The sequence below is a fragment of the Trachymyrmex septentrionalis genome, unplaced genomic scaffold (genome assembly GCF_001594115.1).
Source record: "Trachymyrmex septentrionalis isolate Tsep2-gDNA-1 unplaced genomic scaffold, Tsep1.0 scaffold20, whole genome shotgun sequence".
Classification (NCBI taxonomy): Eukaryota; Metazoa; Arthropoda; class Insecta; order Hymenoptera; family Formicidae; genus Trachymyrmex; species Trachymyrmex septentrionalis.
The window spans coordinates 6,665,022-6,688,025 of NW_017305180.1; the positions used below are offsets into that span (position 1 = coordinate 6,665,022).

The 23,004-nt window shown below is 27.8% G+C and overlaps 5 protein-coding genes across 11 annotated transcripts; 3 read left to right on the plus strand and 2 right to left on the minus strand.

Annotated features, from left to right (window-relative positions):
• The first annotated feature begins 591 nt into the window (after positions 1-591).
• Positions 592-5,739, plus strand: LOC108747577 (N-acetylneuraminate lyase-like). The gene is made up of 8 exons (XM_018485138.1): positions 592-768; positions 2,629-2,690; positions 2,764-2,834; positions 3,853-3,998; positions 4,086-4,254; positions 4,390-4,535; positions 5,248-5,419; positions 5,485-5,739. The coding sequence occupies exons 1-8, from the start codon at positions 763-765 to the stop codon at positions 5,643-5,645; spliced, it is 933 nt and encodes a 310-aa protein (XP_018340640.1). The 5' UTR covers positions 592-762; the 3' UTR covers positions 5,646-5,739.
• A 2,605-nt stretch (positions 5,740-8,344) lies between these two features.
• Positions 8,345-9,511, plus strand: LOC108747602 (coiled-coil domain-containing protein 58). Of its 4 annotated transcripts, none has more exons than XM_018485171.1 (2): positions 8,345-8,440; positions 9,123-9,511. In XM_018485171.1, exons 1-2 carry the CDS (start codon positions 8,396-8,398, stop codon positions 9,507-9,509), a joined length of 432 nt encoding a protein of 143 aa, XP_018340673.1. In that variant the 5' UTR covers positions 8,345-8,395; the 3' UTR covers positions 9,510-9,511. The 4 variants fall into 4 exon arrangements, with proteins under 4 accessions (XP_018340673.1, XP_018340676.1, XP_018340674.1 ...); XM_018485174.1 differs by lacking the exon at positions 8,345-8,440 and adding an exon at positions 8,666-8,730; XM_018485172.1 differs by lacking the exon at positions 8,345-8,440 and adding an exon at positions 8,683-8,754.
• A 565-nt stretch (positions 9,512-10,076) lies between these two features.
• On the minus strand, positions 10,077-13,528 carry LOC108747601 (UPF0389 protein CG9231). 3 transcript variants are annotated; one of them, XM_018485168.1, is made up of 5 exons: positions 13,447-13,528; positions 13,012-13,120; positions 10,910-11,052; positions 10,595-10,688; positions 10,077-10,314 (listed from the first exon to the last, which is right to left on the minus strand). In XM_018485168.1, the coding sequence occupies exons 2-5, from the start codon at positions 13,098-13,100 to the stop codon at positions 10,125-10,127; spliced, it is 516 nt and encodes a 171-aa protein (XP_018340670.1). In that variant the 5' UTR covers positions 13,101-13,120; positions 13,447-13,528; the 3' UTR covers positions 10,077-10,124. The 3 variants fall into 3 exon arrangements, with proteins under 3 accessions (XP_018340670.1, XP_018340671.1, XP_018340672.1); XM_018485169.1 differs by lacking the exon at positions 13,447-13,528 and having other exon boundaries at positions 10,078-10,314; positions 12,876-13,071; XM_018485170.1 differs by lacking the exon at positions 13,447-13,528 and having other exon boundaries at positions 10,079-10,314; positions 12,792-13,069.
• Positions 13,529-14,042: 514 nt separating this feature from the next.
• LOC108747837 (E3 ubiquitin-protein ligase listerin) lies at positions 14,043-21,446 on the minus strand. Its single transcript, XM_018485680.1, has 9 exons — positions 21,320-21,446; positions 19,949-20,158; positions 15,894-19,879; positions 15,667-15,813; positions 15,396-15,526; positions 15,093-15,310; positions 14,754-14,945; positions 14,518-14,685; positions 14,043-14,443 (listed from the first exon to the last, which is right to left on the minus strand). The coding sequence occupies exons 1-9, from the start codon at positions 21,362-21,364 to the stop codon at positions 14,384-14,386; spliced, it is 5,157 nt and encodes a 1,718-aa protein (XP_018341182.1). The 5' UTR covers positions 21,365-21,446; the 3' UTR covers positions 14,043-14,383.
• Positions 21,439-22,743, plus strand: LOC108747838 (phosphatidylinositol-glycan biosynthesis class F protein). 2 transcript variants are annotated; one of them, XM_018485681.1, is made up of 2 exons: positions 21,439-21,621; positions 21,834-22,743. In XM_018485681.1, the coding sequence occupies exons 1-2, from the start codon at positions 21,472-21,474 to the stop codon at positions 22,590-22,592; spliced, it is 909 nt and encodes a 302-aa protein (XP_018341183.1). In that variant the 5' UTR covers positions 21,439-21,471; the 3' UTR covers positions 22,593-22,743. The 2 variants fall into 2 exon arrangements, with proteins under 2 accessions (XP_018341183.1, XP_018341185.1); XM_018485683.1 differs by having other exon boundaries at positions 21,594-21,621; positions 21,827-22,743.
• The last annotated feature ends 261 nt before the right edge of the window (positions 22,744-23,004 follow it).

Genomic DNA, 23,004 nt, shown 5'->3' on the forward strand with positions numbered 1-23,004 from the left:
ACGTAATTAAAACCACTCTAGTAATCATGAATTAAATAAACAATTTTTTTTTAAATAATTTAATGCTACCATCAAACATTATATTATAAAGATGTTAAAACTGATAATAAATAGTAATAATAAATACATTAGTAATTCAAGATTGAATTATTTGAAGTAATAAAGATCCAGTTTCGTAATAGGCATTTTAAATTTCTAGTATAAAATTACTACATTTTATACTCATTGGCCTCTTGCATTGCATGTAAGGATTAACTTCAAAAAAATTAAATCAAAGTTAATAGTTACCGATAAAATGTAACTAAACTAAATTAAAATTGATTAACTTTTTTAACTTTTTAACTAAACTTTTATCTTTTTAACTTAGCACTACCCAATCTGAGCTTAGCATTACTCTAGTATTCAAATCTATTATGTGACAAGCTATTAGCGATATCCAATAGCAATACTGATTACGACCTATGCGACTTACTGTAGAACAGGTTTTAAAGTTTCACAAACAAAATTTATCTTATCAGCACTCGACAAGGAAGGCTATATTTAAGATGACATTTGTAGTTCGTTCTTACTTCAAAACAATCTTACGTAATATTTCAAGAAGTTAATACGGCTCTGTGATTGGTTTATTATAACATCTTAGAAGACTGGACATACAACGATCTTGAATATAAGAAGGAATTATGAACATCAGTCTTAGTTGTTGCTTAATTCTCTTCGCATCGGTGCTTTCATAAAGTGTACGTTAGTATCGCGCTTAACACAATGCCCGTAAGTATATGATATTCTCAAATATTCATCACACAAATATAATCGAATTAGAAAAAAAAAATATAAATATTTGACGTAATTGTCATTCTGTAATAATCATTATATACGATGTATATAATTAATACAAATATAAAATAAAAAAGACACATATCTCTACTAAAAAATACGCTTAACTTAGAATCAACTTATCGTCAATCAAGTTATATATTGCTCTTATAAATATTGATCCTGGTAAAATCATGTCATACAAATTTTTAAGTTAAAATTACTGCCACGCATTTTTTATTCCAGAAATTATCTAATCGTATCACATTAAAATACCAGTCATTGTGTAAAAACGATTGTATAAAAAGATTCCTAATAAGATATATCAAAATTTATATTGTAATATTTATTTCCCAATATAAAAAATACATATTGCGATTTAAATCTTTCCTAGCAGATCTTGTTTATACTATGATCTCCGTACATAATTTCTCATAAGAATAAAAATTGTAAAAGGATTCTAAAATAAAAAAATAATTTAGTCCTGACAATGTACATAAATCTAAATTAGAAAGATCTACTACATTTCATTTCAAAATTCTTATTCTTTTAATGAATAAAACACTTGAAAATAAAAGAAATTTAAATTTTATAATTTTTAGATAATTTTGTTGCAGTTTCTTAAAAATTCTTAAACAAGAAATAGAAATTTACCTAAAAAGCTGCGACATGTAACTTTTTTTTACATCTAATTTGTTTTTATTATTTAAGTTAGTTCTTGAATAAAGTGTCAAAAATTTGGGGTGCCTCACCAGAGCCCACCCAAAATTCCAAATATCTGCATAATTTGGATAAAATATTAAAACTACGTGTATATTTTAATGAAATAATATGGGACATATGATAAATCTCAAGAGATGGATCTTCAACGAACGAAAACAAAATAAGATTACGTTTACTTTTCGAGAATGGCCATTAACCTATTACTTTTTTGTGATTATTAAAATCATAATTTTTTTAAACTATTGTAATCTCATTTTTTATAAAAGTGTATGGTAAGATTTGTATAGAGTCAAAGAAGCGTCTGCGAGTCTATCTATCAATAAGTTATATGTGTAAAGTTACATTTTCAACACTTTTTTCTCTCTTATTTCATCATTAACTGTAGAATTTTGCATTGTAGAATTTTTATTTTCGGTACTTTAAGAGGGGAAATACCTTTACAAAATACTTTCAAAAAATGCATTTTTTTTTTTTACATAAAATGTTAATACAACATATGAAGAATATCTGACAAAATTTGAAATCGAAATTCGAAGAATTGGTGGAGTTATATATCCCTGTACGTAACGCGCCAGAGCTCGGGCAATAGGATCCATCTATTGTGATCGCCTCTCCCATAATACCTTCTCTGGTATTATTGTCTGCTCAAGCAACTGATCAGATGTTTTGGAGAGTGTCAAGGTTACAACAGTTTTGAACTCAAGATCACTGTTAGTTATGCTCCGAAATTCAGATTGTACGTTACAAAATTTAAAAACTTTAAAATTGTAAAATGTCCTCGTATCCGAAAGGAAATAGATCAATACCATTTAGATCATCAAGGCCGCGTAAAAGACGTTTTCACGGAAATCAGTTCACAAATAAATGAGTAGGTGAATTATAAAAAAAATCATTATAAAAAAAATTAGACATTTCTGGTAACACGATTTACTAAAGATTCATCTTAAACAGAAAACAAAATAAATATATAAAACAAATTAATAGAGAAAGAATTGTATAAATATTTATGAAACATATATACCGCTAATGTAAAATTAAATAAATTAAATTACAAAATGTTTTTATAGTACTAAATTAATTTTATGATTGCAGCGATTACCGTACACCTACAGAGGTCTTGTTGTTCCCGTATTTACTTCTTTCAATAATGATGGGTAATTATAACTTGACGAAAATTTAATAACCTAATATTAAACTAAATTATTATGTCTAATATTTATTTAACAGATCTCTCAATTTGGATATTATACCGCAATATGCAACATACTTGGCAAAGAAAGGGGTCAAAGGTTTACTTGGTAAATTATCTTTAAGATCAATTTTAATTATTAAAATATATAAGGTGCTTCTCCTATATCTTAAAAAGTATGACTATGATCAGTCGCCATACTATTTAAGATATTCCCTATGGGTTGACAACAAAATGTATTTAACAAAACTTTGTTTGGCTCTAATAAAGAATTAATTACGTAAAAAATTTTAAATTTATTTTTTTCTTTACAAAAAGTCAAAGTTAAATTGAATATTTTCTAAATGAAACCATATATTTTTCTTTCTGTTTTGCATAAAAAGATAAATATGTCGATATGTGTTATGTATCATTTTGATTATTTGATTTCCAGATAATTCAATTAATATTACTTGCAACATAATACTTGCAACATAATCCACGAATCTGTCGTCGACACTTAAAACGAAATCCAAACGTAAAACATTGTCGTTGTTATATTATAATTGAATCTACGCATAGCAATTTATTGAAAAGTTTTGTATTGCAAAAGATGCTATGTAGTTTAAACGTTTACTTTAATAAAAATATATTTGTAAAAAACAGCGAATAAACGTATTTCACTTATATGTATATTTTAGTTCTTCTTTACATATTTCAATAACTTCTATGTCTGCTTCTATGATCTTGCTACTTTGGGTATCGACGACAGATCGTGGATTATGTTGTAAATATTAATTGAATTATTCTGAGATCGAATAAACAAAATAATACATAATATTATAGGTATCAATAGATTCGTCTTTTTATGTAGAAAAAAATAATAACAAGAAAAAGAATAATAGAAAAAAATATATAGCTTCGTTTAAAAAATATATATAATTTGACTTTGAACTTTTATTTAAAAATGAACAAATTTTTGAAAATTTTTTTTTTTGCAATTAATTATTTTATTAGAAAACAACAAACTTTTGTTAGAAACGTTTTATTGTTACTTCATTGGAAGTATCTCAATGACGAACTAATATAATATTTAACAATATAACTAACATTATATTAAATTTCTCTCATAAGAATTTTTTTTATAGTTAATGGCACAAGTGGCGAAGGAATGTCAATGTCTGTTGCCGAAAGGAAACTTGTTGTCGAAGCCTGGGTAAAAGTAGTGAAAGAAACAAAGCAACACCTGATGGTTCAAGTAGGAGGTGCACCTCTTCCCGATGTTATCGAACTTGTAAGTATAATTACTGATATACGGATACAGCGGAGAATAACATTCATCCCACTTTCAACTGAATAATAAAACAAAAATAATTTATAGGCAAAACACGCAAGCAATCTGCACGTGGATTCTATTCTCTGCTTACCAGAATTGTACTTCAAGCCTAACACCCCTAAAGAACTGATTGAATATTTGGAAATAGTTGGCAAGGCAGCGCCAAAGACACCGTTATTATACTATCACATTCCCATGCTGACTAATGTTAACAGTAAGCGGTCATTCCATATTTCAATATATGCATGCTGGATATAATCAACTGACATAATTTATAAAATTGATATTTTATTGTACACATACATGTATATGTATCGCATCATAAATATCATGTATAAACATTTTGTAGTACACATGGGACAATTCCTTGAATCTATTGGTGACAAAATACCATCATTCGTCGGTATAAAATTCACCAGCAACAATTTAGAGGAAGGTGCACATGCATTACATGCCGATAATGGGAAATTTGTTATTTTCCTCGGTAATGATCAGGTAATGAAAAAAAAGTTATTTTCATTAAATGAACTAATTAAATAAACTAGCGCTTTTTGAACAGAAAATAAGTCAGAAAGCTTATAGTAACTAGCTTATAATAACTAGCCAGTTACAATAAGTGCAAAAATTCGTACAAGAGAAAATTTTTATAAACAAGTTTCATTTGTAGAAAATAAACATTAATTAGCAATTTTATATAATAAATACATTTTGTTCTAATATAAACGAGCTTCAAATGTGTTTCTGATTTTAGAAACTAAATTTCTTGACTGTAGAAATTTTTTGTCCAAATAATATCATTTTTAATTTTGCTTATTTTTCAGATAATATTTTATTAATTACATCTTTATTTTATTTAATTACACATCTTTTTGACACAAAAATTTTAAGATATATAGTCTATTTTGTTCTTTATGTATAAATTGCTAATTACCCAGTGAGAAACTAATAATCAAACATTAACGTTGAATTGGTCGAAATCGCAACAATATCTGTTCAATATCAAATTGAAATGAGTTATTTCTTGCTGGATAAAGTTTATTTTTTAAAAACAAAATTTTAAAAAATTTTTCCTGCATGTACAAATACTTTTTACACTCATTATAAATGCTAAACCCGATGTCATGCAATTATTGACTATATTGTCTTATTTTCTACTCAGTTTGCGCGTTCTTCAGTATAATAAAAATATATTTGATTTATTCTGTAGTTAATGAACGCTGCGTCTGTACTGGGATTTGATTCCTTCATAGTAACTACCATAAACATATTTCCGGAACATATACAGCAGCTTCTTGCTGTTTATAAGAATGGAGATATATTAAAAGCCAAGGATATGCAAGAGAAGCTCACAAGCGCTGTGGTTGCTATAATGAAACATGGTAAGTGTATTTTTTTCATCTGATGAAATGCAGATCGATTGTTACAAAAAATCAATTATTTGTAGGTAATTGGGTGCAATCTATGAAAGAAGCAATGGTTCTTCTTACTGACATTAATGTAGGTCTACCTCGTGAACCAAATAAAGCTATTTCTTCTGAAGCTGTAGCAATTATGACGAAGGAATTAACAAACTTGGGATATCAGCCAAAAGTTAAACATTACTGAGAATATCTTAATTCTTTCTTCAATTTATCACGTTTGTGTACTTCATGACACCATATTATAATATAGTGTCATAAGGCATCATTTCAGATTTTCTAATGAATTGTTACTAATGAGCATAAATGTTATAATGTATAATGTAGTCTCTCAAAATTGTATACAGCAATTAAAAAGATTAACTTATATACAATAATGTTCAAAATGAATGAAAGTTGTGATTGTTACATATATTGCGTTATATTTTGTATATTAATTGTGTGTAAAATATAAATAATTATATAATTTATGCAGTATAAGTTTTTGCAAGTACGTATGCTCCAAGCTAAAAGTTTTAAAACATTAATTAATTTTTGTTTAAATTAACATTTTTAGGAATATTTACTTAAATATTTTTGTTAAATTGTAATGTGTTTTTTAACACTAATTCTTCAGATCTAATAAAATAATAATTATTGTATCTAAAGAATTATTATTTAAAAAAATTAATTCTTATGGATATTTGGATAAGTAATCCTAAAAATGTTTAAAAAGTCAATCAATATTTAAAAGTGCTTCCAAACTTTTTACTTGGGGTGTAGTATTTCAATTTATTTTTTCGTATATATTCTTATAGTAAAATTAGGTTTAATAATTATTATGATAACAAGTGAATAATGATAAATCTTATTCAGCATGTATATAAAAATAAGATTTATTTTTGTATTCATCAAATATTTATAAAGTTTTAATTTTCGTAGAAATTGTTTATGTTTAATTTATTCTTTTTCGTATTAGTTTTTATTTATTCTGAAGAGAAAAATATAATAAAACGAAATATAAAAAAAAATTTAACATTTTGTAATGAAAGTTAGAGATTGAAATGAGAATTTTAATTCGAGAAATAATCAAAACAGAATTAAAACACAAAATATTTATATATCTACAAATACATACATATATATGTAGAACGAAATGCTGATAATTAAATGAAATTTAAAATTAATTTGAAATTTTATTCAATTTTTAGTTTTTTCTTTTCAATTATCAAATAGATATATACATATATTGACATATATCCCTACCAACATATATTATACAGTTTAATAGTTAGATTTATTATGTCTTTTAATTATTAATTATTAATTTTTAATTATTAGTTTTTTAAATAAAACTTAATTAACCGATCGCGAAATTTTATTCAAGCGTCATTTAATTTGTGTGTGTGTGTGTGTGTGTGAGAGATACAATTCAATTTTTAAGTTTAAAATAATAATTGTGTTTATAGTCCTACCTATCCATACTTATTGTCCTGCCTACCCGTATTTTTTCATTAGTGCATATCAAATTATTGTGATAGTTATTTTGAACGCGATGAAAGTGCTGTCGTAAATATATTAATGACTTTTTATCGCGATATTAATAAATTTTATAATTGTATGTTTATAATTAATCGTAAATACGAATAATAATTGTTGTTAGTATTTTATTCTGCTTTTCAATATTTCATTGGTTTAGAAAAATTTGTGTTATCGTATGTATTTTCGACGTTTTCGTATAATCGCATTACTAAATTTTATTAATTATGCTCATTATGCTTCTATAATATAATTTTTATTATATTTCGGACAGCATTTATACTGTATTGTATTGTAAGCAATTATTATTGTATTATTGTAATTATTGAATGTGTAAAAGATTATAATAAAAGATAATATTGAAAAAATTATGCAATGTAATTGCTAATTATTTTATTGTACTTTGCTGTATTATGTAATATGATTAACAAAATATAATAAAATAATTAGACAAAAATAAGAAATAAGTTTAAAATATATTTATCTGCAAAAACAGACTACTAAATTTATTAGTAGCTCGTTTTTTACGGGTAAGTATACAAAGAAAAGAGGATAAAATCGGCTGGGATAGTGGAGGATCTCTACAGATTCTTTTTTATTCATTAAAATTTTCTTTGCAACTTAACTTACTTTGCAATTTACTTTGTAGTTTAAATTAAATGTAGTTTACTTACAATTAGAAGAATTCCAACTTTATTCAAATTGCAAGATGAAATAGCGCATTGATTGATCCGCGATATTTCAGAAATTCCCGTCCTATAATATTATTTGTGTTACTTTTAAATGTCAACAATATAATTAAAATTAGATATTTTAAAGGTATTAACAAATAAATTTCTTACATTATACATATTTACTTTGAATCGTGATAAAGCTCTGCTCACTTTTGCACGTGACGATACAAAGCAGAGTTCTTATTGGATATCACGCGTCATCTCTCGTATCCAGTTCAGGAATTAATTTTAGCATGCATTTTTGCTATAATATACGTAACGTAATCTATAGCTTAAAGTTATCTGGGCGTAATTCCTGCACGCAGCCCAGTGTATAATAAGCATTAAGGCTGACATTCATAGTCGGTTTTTATTTCCCAGACGAAATTACGTATTTAAAAAGATTATTTTTATTATTATTAATCCCAGATATTTAAATAAAGTATTTAATATTTCAAATGTTCGATCAAGATATTTGAACCAATGGCGTAACATGAAAATAAGTAAATATAAAAATTAATCAATCATTGATCTGAAATAAAGAATATTACATTGGTTGACAAAATGCAATTTAAAAAATATAAAACGAGTAAATTTTAATTTAAAAAATTCTCTTATCCCTTCCATTCCAACTTGCAATGAATCTTGTTCGAACTGGTTCGTGTGTGTGTGCACGCGACCCATATTACTTTCCAACCTAAAAAAAATGGAAGCCACGAGTGTGGAGTGTAGTGATTTTTTAGAATTTCAGGTATTTTCGAAAGCAGAGCTTATATAACACTCGTGCATTCGCACGCCGCATTATACGAGCATATCAAACATTCATATATTTAACAATGCTTAAGTTAATTTAAAATAAAATATTAAAATTTTTTATAATTGATGCCGGCTAGTGGCTATTATCTTATATATTTATATGATATAAAAGAATTATGCTGTGGTACAAAGAAAGATTAAAAATTAATGCATAAAATCTCAATGTTACTATCAAACTTACATTTTTTTCTAGACGTATTTGTATATGGACAACTTTAGTGAGAGGTTAGGAACGTGTTTGTACGTGAAGTTAGCTAACAATAAGTGTAACAGAAATATATATGTATATTTAAATTCAAATATATATCACATTTCTACGTATACCTTCATATATCTTCTCATTTTTTTTAAATATCAGGGTTGGTAAAAAACATGTTTTAAACGTGCTTAATCGATGTTTTTAATATGTTTTAAATATATATTTTTTATTGTTTAAAGCATTTTTGAAACATTAAAAACATATTTAAGAAGGAACACAATATGTTTTATTCTTAAAAAAAAAAAACGTTAGTCTTTACCAATCTTGAAAAATATCAATACATAATTTTATTCAGATTATAGTATAAATACATGATAAATTATACAAGTAAAATAAAAACATATAATTTGTATTTCAGGATACGTTAAGAAAGATGCGACAAATAGATGATCAAATAATTTACATGCTGAACACTACAATTCCTACCGAATCCTTCAAAAGTCAGGTGGATCCTACCACGCAGTGTAAAGACTTGTACCAACAAATAGAATCCGAGCACAAGCAGAGGACACAAGCGATTACAAGATGTGTGAACATTACTAAGCAAAGATTGGTGCAGTTAAAAGATTTGAGAGAGAATGGTGACGAAAATCCGACATTAATAAAAAATTTGAGAAATGAACAGACCAAATTGAGGCTGCTACGGTCTGAGCTTAATATAGAGGAAGTTGTAAAAAAACGTACAATACAAGTGTATTATGAGAGGTGCCGTGGATTCTACAAACCATTACACATAGACGCATAGAATTTCCGAATAATCTGAAAATATTGATACATGATTATTTGAATGCTATTATTGAATTGTCATATATATAGTTATATATATAGTAATTTTGTAAACGTCACTGACAAGTTGGTTTTTTGAATCATTATTATTTTGCGATGATGTACAATATATATTGATTCTCTTATAAGAATTTATTGTAATCGTTCATTATGTACAAGGATATTTTACACAGATTACAGAGATTATACAATATATTTAAATATTGTAGCAATTAGAATGCTTACTAAATTTAATGAGAATCAGACATTTCATTACATATATCGATGATCTAAATGTAAATAAAATACATAATTTTACAATAGATATTTGTACATACATAGAATATATTTTACTGCTTTGTTACTACAAAAGATTTGAAAGAACAGCCTTATATATTACAAATACAAATCATTGGAACGATCAAAACTAAATGTTTATTATATAATATCTTTATTATTGTTAAAAAATATCATGTGGAAATCTCATTTTTAAATAATAACTAATCAGGATTTAAATAATATCCATCTGCTTCCCAGAAAATTTGTTCTAAAAATTAAATCCTAAAGATTTCTACATTTTCCTAATATTTACAATTTATTTCTTTTTATCTTCTGCCATGACTTCTTTGAGCCAGTCTTCTCTTTGTTTAAACAAAGTTTCTCCTCTTTTAGCTTGTCGTTTTCCAAGTATTACAGCGCCTATGCAACCAATTATGGTAAAAACTATCATATAATTACATGTCTTGATTCGTGCTTTACTTCTCGCACCGAGGATACAGTCCGTTCTGTTTAAGAAAATATTTATTTATTAAATGATATAAAATAAGATAATCACAAAAAAGTTTATTACATATGAAAAATGTTATAAATATATTTCTTAAATCCAAAATTTACTTCAAAAATAATATTATGAGTTATATTTCTTACAATTTTGTGATTGTCATTGTTAAAATTTTCTACTGAAGACAAATCAATTTCAAATATATCGAAATTTATGTTTTTGTATTAAATTTCTATTTTTTGTTAAATGATTTCATATGATATAAAAACAGATGCAACACATACGTAACGTCCTTAGGAACATCTGCAATGCTCGGATATCGATTTACCCAAACAAGTATTCTCTTGTCAAAATTAGTTACCCGATGCATGCGTGAACCTATAAAATGTGTACATACGTAAGAAATTACATTTTTATGTGTTTTTGACATTTTCATTTTGCACGTCTTTTTCAGAATTAAATCGCAAATTAAGTAGGAATTTGCAAATTACTAATAGTAAACTTTTAAGTAATAGTTCTTAAAAATAAATTTAACTACAAACAAAATTAATCGATTCTATTATTAATTTATATATAGAAAGAATTTATCTTATCCTTACCCATAACACTATCTTTTGTAGGTTCATTGTTTTTTTGTGCAGGAATTTTATCTACTTTATTAATTTCCCTTAAAATACTGCTACGAGTAAAATATCGTGTTATACGCAACTGAATATTACGAACAAATTGTCCTGACAGCATTCTATGAACAAAAATAATTGGTATATTAGTAGAATAAAATTATGAGGTATCTGAACTTCTTTTCTAGTTTTTATAAAAAATTATTTTACAGAGTATTTTCGAGATAATCTTTCGAAATTTAAAGTGTCAATGTTATTTTTCTGAAAATTTCTAAACCAAATTACAGAAAAATTTTATATATGGAAAAGTAAAAGAATTTGTAAAAAAATATTCAAGAACTTATACAAAAGAAAGAGTATATTAACATTAGAGAATATTGACTTATCTCAGATAATTTTATCTTAATAAAAAATTTTTTTTCCAAAAGCAATGGTATAAAGTAACAAACATTTAATTTTAATCATTAGACTGCTTTATAAAACAATGCTGAAAAGAAATCTTTTTAGTTCTTTTAAAAGAGTTTATTTCGACATTGAAAAAAAATTAAAAATTTCTTTTTTAATTCTTTTATCCAGATTTTAAAAAATTTGATGTTATATTTAAAAAGTGCAGCATTAATAACTAATTTACAATCCTGTTGAAAAATTATCTTGAAAGTTAAAACTTTGATGCTTAAAATTGTTACTAAAATACCATTAGTAAAATGCAACCAAATATCACAAAATCACATATGTATACATAATAAATTCAAATAAAAGAAGCAATTATACAAAAATTGAGTTCACTGATTAGACAATTATTAAATCTTTGCTTGATAATAAAAATTTATACTCTAACATAATATAAAATCTAATTATAGAGATTAAAAAGCAAGTGCTTTGTGAAAAAACCACTTAAAAATTGGAATTAATCGACATATTGCATCTCACGACAATGCGGAAATCAATGCTAAGATATGATATCTATACAGTCTCTGCAAAATATAAAATATAATACAATTATTGTAGTTATTGTAATAATAATTGAGTATTTTATAATTATTGGGACACTAATACACAATTATTTTAATTGTTACAACAGAAAATATATCTTTCAAAATTAACACTTCGCAATATAATTACAGAATACTTCACACATTACGATAACAAATTTTGTTTTTATAATTATATTTCTGGTATTTTTATCTTCTCTCTTTTTTTTCTGAAGTTTTAATCAGGTATCTCACTTTAATGCAGGGAATGTAAGCAATAAACAAAATATTAGCAGTATGCCAAAATTCTACAACAAATTAACTAAAATTACATTTGCATTAAACTCTGTTGGTCTGTCAGTATAAAGTCTACTAATATAATCTAATATCTTGTATCAACAGAAAGAGATCGAGCAAAATCTATTATTTTTAAATAAAATAAATATATCATTATTCTGTCATCACTTTTCGTATTCTTAGCAGAATCTATTATTTGCTGGCATTCTGCTGATAAAAATTTAAATAATTTGCAAAATCTGAGTTTTTCAACAAATTTAACTATTTGCGATATAGTGCAGGATAAAGAAGAAATTTAATGTGAGATTTAATTTAGTAATTATCAGTGCTATATTTTTAGGTTATGTTTGTGTCTATTAATAAAAAAAATTTAATTTGTGCAAAGTTACGACGTAGTGAGCTACTAATTACTCTGCAAGAAATATTACATTTTACGTTTTCTTTCCTAAGATATATTTAGTATCATTATTCATTTATTTAGGAATCAATTGCAAATCAAAGTCTTGCCGTTTGACAGCTATTCACCACATTATCATACAAAGTTTCTTAATATGCATGATATATCATAAAGTTCTATGTTGAATGACACGCACTTTTTTTTTTTAAATAATTATTGTGTGCTCAGAAATAGTTTGTAATACAAACAAGAACCATCACACTGCTCTTTACGCACTAACTTATGCATTTGTTGGTCTGTTTTCTGTTCCTGCACTAGACTGCACTAGCACTCTCTTTTTCACTTTCAACAAATCAAACCTATCTCATTTCAAATTCCAAAACTGCACTAGTTCAGCAGAAAACAGACCTTGTCACCTTGTATCTGCCTGTCTGATCTGATTAGATGGGTTAGACCTTGACACTGACATCCGAGCCACCGACGAGATATTATTAAAGACCGACATTTTTACGGGAATTAGTGCTCCTGTTAAAATTCAAAATTAAGAGTAGGAAACTAATAATATAGTATTAATTTTATGATTATATATATATTAGTTTGTAACACATACACACACACACGCGCGCGCGCGCGCACGCACACAACTAATTATTTAATGCCTAGTTATGTCCCTAAAATCTTAAAATTCAGCCAATGGAATACAGATTTCATTTAGGACTGACAGCTCTATTAATTGAATTTTAGGATTTTAGGGTTGACCCGAAACATAAACCGTTGTTAACATAAATATTTGGCTAATATATTATTAAATTTATGATCTTTCATTACATAAATGCTTCGTAAATATGTACTTGTAATATCTTTATATACTGCCGTCCCATTTTTTTCTATAGTTATCTCTCTTGATAATCAATTTTGGATGATAACATTAAATCACAGTTTTAAATAAAAATTCGAGTATTTGAGTTATGTCTATCAGCAAATTTATATCAATTGTCAATAATGTCAACGTTCAATTATCTACGAGCCCTCGGGGCCCATTTTGTGAGAACAAAAATTGCTCAGGGTAGACGACCTATAAATTCAAATGGGATTATACAATTATAAAAAAAATATCTTTATGTATATTACTATATTTATTTTTCTTTAAGTAACTTTCCTGATAATAAAAACAAGATTATATAATCTATTTTTCTTTAAAACTTAAAAATTAATTCTGTTGAATATATACATATATCTTAAACACTAATTCGTATTTCTATATATTATATAATGAAGATATTTTTCTTTATAACTTAAATAAAATATTTTATTACATACACACACACACACACACACACACACACACACGCACGCACGCACGCACGCACACGCATACACATACATGTATGTTTAAATGAAATATTATATTTTCGCATTTTTATTATATAATGAAAATATTTGCTTGATCAGTATAGATTATATTGATTTAAAAATGAAAAATCAATACAGAATAACAGAAATCATCACGAGAAGCAATACTAAATAAAAAAGAGAATTCTCTTGTCTGTGTTACGTAAGTTGTTGTATGTGGTTATGCAATTATTTCTCCTTGCAATTATATTGTCTTATAATTTGTTATACACTATGTTATATCACATTATGCATTCAGTTCTTAAATTAATTTTGTAATACATATATTTGTTTCGCGTAATTTCTCCTTTTCATTCACTGTAATTTTTTAACTTCATTTTTGTACCATGAATAATTTGTTTCTATGTAAACAAAAAAACATCTTTTCAAACCAGATTAAAATACGTTTCTGCAAATTGGACAGGTAGATTTTTGACTTGTACTGAACCACTTGTACTGAAATAAAAAATATATATATAATATATAGAAAGATATTACGACATAAATGTTAATAAATAATGTATGCTCACCAAACAGCGAGTATGAAACTTCTTACGACAAGTATGACATGACAATTTTGGTACTTGATATGTACTGATATGAAAAATGCTAAAACATATATAACACTCTTCGACACCGGCAAATTTTTTATCCAAATTACGTTTCCACATTAAAAGACCGTCCCAAACAGAGCCATTCTATAAAAAATATATATATTTAGAACATATATTTTATAACATATACATACAAACATATTGCGACTTACTTGATGTGTGAGAAGTTTAGACAGTTGCATATGACAATTTTTCCATTTTGCCATACCATCTACTTGTTGACCAGATTCTACTTTCACTCTACCTAAAGGATAGTTTGGTGGTAGCACTATACTTAATTCTAATTTTGTATCTTCCATTTGATACACAGCTACTACTTCCCTTGCTGTAGAGTGTACTTTTACCTATAACAACACAAAGCACACGATATTAAACTTGATAATAAACAGAAATCTTTAAATACAACCTATTGAAATAATGGCTTAAATAAATCTTTAATAAAATTAAAATTTGTATATGGACGAAGCAGAGTTTGAGAGAAAAAAACATACCTGCATATTTTCAACATTAGCCAATTGTAATCTGCTGTAAAGAAGCTCATCTTCACATAACATAGGACTAACATAATGACTTGTAATCTTGTCTACTGTTGCACTGACTCTGCTATCAACTGTACTTAGCCATTGTCTAACTAATACTGGTAGAAGCCGCAAACAATTTGTATATAACCAACATACAATATGATCTAATCTCTCTTCCGTCCAACTTTCTATAATATACATATATTGCGATGTAATAAAACAATATATAATAAATCAAATTTTATGTAAATGTAATATTAATTTTAATAGTACCTTTGAAACGAAAAACTGGAGCAGTGGTAAATAGTTCTAGCAACTTTACGGTTTTATTTTTATTATCTTGTAACGCTTCCATAGGTATTAACTTGAAGATATTATCCAACAGATAAGGGAAAAGTTTAATTCTAAAATTTAAAGTAATGATAATTAGTATAAAAAATGTAAAATGATAATTAGTATAAAAAATATAATAAATAAAAATGTTATAAATAATACAGAAATCACAAAAATGGATAATGTGCATTATAATACTTAAAATATTTACTTCAATATTTCAGCATATTGATATCGTAAATCACTATGAGACTTTTCGCAGATATCTAATACAATTGCCCATGTTAATAGATATCCTAATGTATATGTGTAAGAATCTGTAAACGGTTGGATTGTGCAGGTAACTGTATCACATAATCTAAAAAAAGACAATATTACAATAAATGATTAAAAAAATATGATGATTCAATTAAAATTTAATATAAAGCAGAGACTCACTTGAATTCCATAAGCATTGTATTTATAATAGTCTGCATATTTGATAGTACTTCTTCGAATTTTTTAATATTAAGATTACTCGTCTCGAAGTTGTCAGATTCAATAAGAACTTTATCATGTTGTACAAGTTCCGGTACCATATATTTCAATACATAATAGGCACCCAATTGAATGCTAGGAACAGGAGATTGTAGTAATTTCAGAGATAGCATTAACATCTTGTTGAAATCAATCGTTTCGGTTTGTTCATCATAATTTTTGAATAATATGCTACTGTCAAATGCACAAATTGCCTTTCCCAAGTAATTCAATGGTATAATAGATTTTATAATGTCCGTATTTTGATTGCATAAATCTGCATAAAATATCCAAGTTTGAACAATGCCATTATATATATTGCCAGCAATTACATTTTTCCATTCATCTAAGAGTGTTGAAGGTAATTCTGGTATTGGCTTCAATTTATGTTTGTTCATCAGAGTTTCAACTGCATAATACAATTGACTAAATGCTATTATCAACATTGTTATTTTAATGTCACTATAATTATGTTTGGCGTTGTTATATAACTGTTGCCACTTTGTGAGAAATATCAAGATAACATCCCAATATTCTTGTTTCAACTTCTGCGGAATATGTTGAACAACTGTCTCAAACAATCTTATAACTTCTAGCTGCAAAAACAATTTATCCCATGAAATATCAGAAATATCATGATCCAAAACTGCAGAAAGTGCATTAAAATGTAACATAATTGTATGATCCATAATAGGATCATATAATGAAGGAGGTTGATCTTTGGGAATGTTAGATATCATAATTCTTGTGGCAATTATTGAATATATTTCGCCGTGTGTTAATATTTGCGAAACATTTTGTGGCCAATTTAAGATTTGTAATATTTGAATATTCGTTTCATCATCATATTCTCCTGCAATTTCATTGCTGTTGTAATTTTCAAAATATTTCATGGTATTCTCAAGTTGATCTTTCGAGAAAAATTCATTGTAATATGTATAAATTATATATGGTAGCATACATCCATAACTTTTCTGATTTGTTTGTATACGTGATAATATATCATCATGGATATTCTTTGTAAAATATTTATGCAAATTAACAAAACTTTTTTTGAGCAAATTACGAAATTTTTCAACATTATTATAATATTTAGTGGATTTATAATGCTTACTGTATATATCTACTATGCTAACTACGTATATAATATCTATTAATATCTCCATAATTCCTGATAAATTTAAATCGTTTAATTCAAAATTTTCTTCTTCTGAAACTGTATTAGCATTTTCTGAATCAATGCCTTTTAGTCTCTCGTACAGATTATTAAGCAAATCAGTGATAAATAAAGCCCATAATAAACAATTTATTGTATTATCCGAAGAGATATCGTTTATTATATTGATAGATGTAGGTTGTTGTAAAATCCGTATTTTCTTCTCAACATTGGACATATATAAATAGCCTGTTAACATTTCGCCACATATTGCAATAACGGTTATCTCTTCAATCCACAACTTTATGTCAGATGCCGTTAGGAATGACAGAATAGTTTCTTCAATGCAATCACATTTTGTAATGTCAATATTATTAATTATAACTTCTAAAACATCTGTTGCCAAATTAACTAATGTATTCTTAATAGGATTTCCGTGTATATTATATATTTTACTCCAGATAATAATACCATATCTTTTAATAAGATTATTAAATTCAAAAATAGACAATTTTTGGCTACTTTCTACGAATCCTTCTTTCCAACAATTACGTATAGTATCAGCAGTTAAAGCATCATGTTCTCGAGTGCATAATTCAAAAAGTGTTTCCAATATTTGTACAGCACTTGATATTGTTCGATTATGTTTCCACATTAAAATCATCAATTTCGTAATAAATGCAACAAATTGCATGGAGCAAGTATCATCTCTTCCATTTAATGAATCACATAGAATCGATACAATTTCACTTGTTCCTTCATTATTTATTAATAAATCTCTAATTTCCGGAATTTCAAAAGCTGATAAAATCAAATTTTGATTTTTTTCAAAATCATACTGTTCATCGCTGCATGAAGCAATTTCTTTGGTGATATCAACTAATAGTTTAGATATATTAGCTTGTGTATACCATTTTTTAATTACGCTATCATTTCTGTTATGTTCAGATAAACAGCAATATATGACATTTCTTATTATTGCAATATCATTTAATTCGATTAATGATTTTAGAACTGTATCCTTTTCTGCGTCATTTATATATGTAATAAAATAGAATAATAATTCAAGAACTTGTTCAGCTATTTTTGATTTTTGTATCAATAAAGGTTTCAAGCTCTTATCATAAAACTCAAAGAAGTTCTCATCAAATTTAAATGATTTTGAAAATGCAATAAATAATTCTTTACTTGCAAAATGTTTCATAAGTTTATTCAGCTGTTCGATATATTCTATGTTTTGATGATCATTTATCGATACGTTTATCGAATTAAAGTAAATTGTACAGAGTTCATTTACAAACTTGCAAAGTTCCGTATTAAAAACAGTATCCGCATAAACATCGGCAACTTTTATCTTTGGTTCGCTCACGATAACTGAATCATTTGGATCGGAAAATTTTACTTTTAATTTCTTACGGGTGCGATCTGGTACATCTTTCAAATAAAACAAAAATTCGATATGAGAATCTTTTCCATCTGCAGTACATGCGATCCCCTTTGACATATTCATATATTTTTCGAATAATAATGGCAATTCAATCCAAAACTGTTCCATTAAAGAAATGTATGATTTATATTTCTCATTATTACGATTTTTACTCCAATATCTTATTAAATGCGTAATCTCGATAAAACAACATTGTTTCATAAAAATACTATCCGTAATGCAAGCTTCTATAACAGGCATAAGCTGTTCCTTAAGAAGCCGAACGCATAAATTTACATTTTCGGCGTTTATGAGGATCGAATAACGTAAACATTCAATGAAAGATGTTGTTACAGCGAGCGTTTCTGAACGGCTCATTTGCACACTTTTGACAGAAAATCCTTGACGCATATTGTTAAAGAAATTCGTATACAGATCAGTAAGATCAATGTTAAACTTTGGAAATTGACTGACAAAGGGTAGCAGATTTGGGTAAACGGTGCTAGCACAACACTGGCCACCGGATCGTAAAGTGTGCCACAATTTTGGGAGTACGAGTTTATTAATATTTACTACAAGATACCAATCATCAATTTTCGTTGTAGCTATGAGCATTGATTCCCACACAACTGATAAAATTACAGGTTCAGATTCATCAAGACTATTCATGATGGTAGTCACTGTTCTTTTTTTTTCGTTTTCTAATAATTTTCCCGCGTTTTCCATTATTGATGTCAATACATTGAAAAAAGCTGTTTTTATTGGCAAAGCATCGTGTTTAGCCAGTTTCCAAAACCTTGAACTGCTTAAAATTTTATTATGAATCTCCAAGGTTTTATCGATTTCGTCAAGCGGCACTTTCTTGAAGTAACAATTATATCCTTGGAGATTTGCTACCAGTACTCTTTCATATTTAGCTTCCATTTCTTCGTTAGTAAGAGACTTCTGCGTCGATAACGTTTGGGCTGTGTGCACAATTACATTGTTGCTAATGTATAATAAAATTTCGCACTGGCAATGAATAATCGCATTAACTATTTTCCAAGGTGGAAATGTGCTATTGAAAGAGTTGGTAGCAATTGATGCCGCTGGAGGATATGTGTCATATTGAGAGGTAAACCAAGCACCAGCCAATTGTTTTAGATACATTGCAATACTTTTGCCTACACGTTTGACAAGAGCTGCATGTGCCAACTGTGCAGCTTCTCTCACTCTGTGATCTATATCAATAGACAAAGCACAATAAAATCTTGGCCAAAATGGTAACATACCTTCTACCGCTGACAATTCTGCATCTTGACATAGAGTTGCAAATTCTTGTAATGCCTGCACATATATACATTAGTTTACAAAATCTGTAAATTGATCAACGATTAAATCAATGACTAAACAAACCTTAAATTTTGTCGTAGCATCTTTCTTACTCATCTTTTTTAATATAACTTGAAAATTAGAATCTATATTGTTCATTTCAACCTCATTTAGGGAACATAAGGATAATCCAGGTAGAACAGGAACATATCCTCCGTCCTTAACTGCCGAGAACCCAACAAAATTAGGCATTGCGATCCCCAAAAGTTCTGCACTGCGGCTACTATTTGATGGCTAAAAAAAATGTTAAAAAATTGTACAGCTAAATATTAAACAAATACCATTAAAAGTACAAAATAATATGAATTATCATATTTACAAGGAGAGGACATTCGTCATGGATTTTGATCTCCTTCAATATAGTGAATCAATATAAAAAAGTAGTGTTATGTGAGTCATATTTAAGCGTTTTGAATAAGCCTTGTAAATAATAATTTTTAATGAAAGAACTAATTATATGGAAAATTTAATCCTGGTGAAATGAGTTAGTTTTCACAATTTATTTCACATATAATATGAACAAAAGATGTCACAGCCACAAGGTTTAATAATAATTTAATAAACAGTTTTTGAGCTATGGCATATCAAAAATCTATGCTTGAGTTTTACACTTTTACAAGTTTTACACTTTTGATACACGATGGCTCAAAAACTATCCATTATTGAGCTATTATTGAGTCATTCAATAAAATTCTTGGACATTGCATAATTCATTTTTAATGTAGATTCATCAGTTGAAGAAAATCAAAATTCGTGACGAATCCACTGTGTTCTCTCCTTGTTAGTAAGCAAAATATTAGCAATTTATTAATAGATTCGTATATTACAGAATATTGCATCAGACTGACATTACCTGAGTCTGTATTAAGCTAATATTTTGCTAGTCAACATGATCTGGCAAATTCCAGCAAAAACCAAACAGAAACCAAAGAGTCTGTTATTTCATAATCATTTAAACATAATATATCACTTTAATAGTCACGAAATAGCAAATTCTATTCAGTTCTACAGATAATTCAACCATCATTCCGTTAACAGATTTTATTATTACATTTTTGCTGGCACTTTGTAGACACATAAAATTTCTAGCAGACACTATGTAAAATTTGTTTTTGACTTATAACAAGCAAATTATCTGTTTATGTAGTGATAAGTATTGTTGGGTGACGACATATGTTATAGATTTGTCAGTAGATTTGTTCTTTGTAGCTGAATCTTTTATACATTTTATTTTCTCCTCTGTCTCTGCAACATTGATATCTATTTCATTTTGAGTGAGGCAAAAGAAGAATGCAACTACAAGGAACAGACCCAATAAATGTGATAGGTTATATTATGAAATTATTATTACACGAGTAATTTTTAACCAAACGATTACGTGTAATTGGTATTTACCCGGGCATTGTTCTTGGTACGTTGCGCCTGCTTATTTTTACCCATGGTGACACTCTTAGGATGAGATAAGAGCGTTTAACGATTAACGAAAATTTCGAACCTCCTCCGTGTGCTGGATGTGACGTTCATGTCAGCTGACAACATAACCTTAAATGTGTATCCATAATCCATCCATTCCGGGTTCGATCCCAGGCGCTCTGCATATCGCGGTTTTTCCGCGTTGTTTATTAATAAAATTCAATTATGTCGTTGAAAGACTCAAGACTGTCGTGAAAAAGAAAGGCCTAAGGCCATTGCGAATTGTACGAGAAGTTTAGAATTATTAAAAAGTGATTCTGTTTACAAGTTTGATTGACAGTATTATTTATTATTATAGAATTTGGCACAGTGTCTTTGCGCCATATTATTAAGAATAGGGCAGAAAGCACCTAATTTCCCTCATCCGAGGAAAATTTTACAAAATTAATCTATAGACGTGTGAGTTGGTCGTACAGAACATATAAAAAGTTTACAGGTACGGAACGCTGGAAACAGAGACTACTATCCTTCGGTAGAAATCTACAATTACGGCCAAATGAGCGTTAGCACCAAAACTGAGCAGAGACTACTGTTGTCTTATTGCTCCTTCACTTGCATCTACCTTTCTGGAATCCTGACACTGGTGAAGTTTAATGACAATTTGTACAATGTCGGCAAGTACAAATTCCTACCCGTGTTGATGATATTAACATTCGCCGAAGTGATAAAGCTGCTGTTTCCTATGCTGCAAGCGGAGGCACCTACTATAATCAAGATTGAACAACGAGCCTATCCGAAGGCCAAGACATTCTGGGCGAAGAATCTGAGAGATATCATCAAGTTCTTGTTCAATGCGTTTTGTTTGTCGATATTTTACTACTTAACAATCGTGCTGTTTGGCGCACCTATTTTAACTGATCACGAGGAGACAACGATGCTAGTCATCACCCTGATCACATTGACTTATGTATCCACCAGTTTGCACCTGGGACAGGATCATACGGTGGATATCTTGACAGGGGTTTATTCCCTGAAGAGCACTATCCTCTCGAACGCTTTAAAACTCAACATACAGATGACAATATTAGGCACTTGGCTAGGTGCTATTGTTATCCCTTTAGACTGGGATCGCCCTTGGCAAGCTTGGCCAATTCCTTGTGTTATAGGTGCATTACTTGGCTACTTGATCGGCCACTTCATCACTCTCGTCAAGATGCTTCCCTCATTGAAATTATATAGGAAAGTCCATCGATAATTGTGGATATTTGTGAGAAGAAAGATATTCCAATTTCTCAAATAATATCATTTTATTAAATAAACGGTATGCTGATTGTCATGTTGCATTTTGATGAATGCTCTGTATACTAGGCCATATAAAAGTAGTTTAGCATATTAATATATAATTGTCCATCCTGATTCATATAAATTTATTATATTATCTGTGATGTAGGTATATATGTATGAATTGAGATAATAATCTAATAATCGTGCGAATCCATTTTTATATAAATTATAATAATATTTATAATAATATTTATAATTCTATAAATTATACTTCGGACGATTTATTTTACTACTCATTCACAATTTACTTGATATAACAGTTTCCTGACATCTCATCTTTCACTTGTATATCCTTTCTTCTTACTTTCTTTATAATTATCCAA

Bases quoted from the DNA above. Each gene is read 5' to 3' on its own strand.
- LOC108747577 (XM_018485138.1), top strand. The intron at 2,835-3,852 runs GTAAATTATCTT...TTTTTTTTATAG, and splicing joins AGGGGTCAAAGGTTTACTTG to TTAATGGCACAAGTGGCGAA. The intron at 4,255-4,389 runs GTAAGCGGTCAT...AACATTTTGTAG, and splicing joins CATGCTGACTAATGTTAACA to TACACATGGGACAATTCCTT.
- LOC108747602 (XM_018485171.1), top strand. From the start codon at position 8,396: ATGGAAGCCACGAGTGTGGAGTGTAGTGATTTTTTAGAATTTCAG. The intron at 8,441-9,122 runs GTATTTTCGAAA...TTTGTATTTCAG, and splicing joins GTGATTTTTTAGAATTTCAG to GATACGTTAAGAAAGATGCG.
- LOC108747601 (XM_018485168.1), bottom strand. From the start codon at position 13,100: ATGTCGGTCTTTAATAATATCTCGTCGGTGGCTCGGATGTCAGTGTCA. The intron at 11,053-13,011 runs GTGACAAGGTCT...TTTTGTTCATAG, and splicing joins ATCAGACAGGCAGATACAAG to AATGCTGTCAGGACAATTTG. The intron at 10,315-10,594 runs GTATGTGTTGCA...TTTCTTAAACAG, and splicing joins GATGTTCCTAAGGACGTTAC to AACGGACTGTATCCTCGGTG.
- LOC108747837 (XM_018485680.1), bottom strand. From the start codon at position 21,364: ATGGGTAAAAATAAGCAGGCGCAACGTACCAAGAACAATGCCCGG. The intron at 15,311-15,395 runs GTACTATTAAAA...TGTATATTATAG, and splicing joins TCCAGTTTTTCGTTTCAAAG to AAAGTTGGACGGAAGAGAGA. The intron at 14,946-15,092 runs GTATGTTTTTTT...GTGTTGTTATAG, and splicing joins CTAATGTTGAAAATATGCAG to GTAAAAGTACACTCTACAGC.
- LOC108747838 (XM_018485681.1), top strand. From the start codon at position 21,472: ATGTGTATCCATAATCCATCCATTCCGGGTTCGATCCCAGGCGCTCTG. The intron at 21,622-21,833 runs GTACGAGAAGTT...AAAAGTTTACAG, and splicing joins GCCTAAGGCCATTGCGAATT to GTACGGAACGCTGGAAACAG.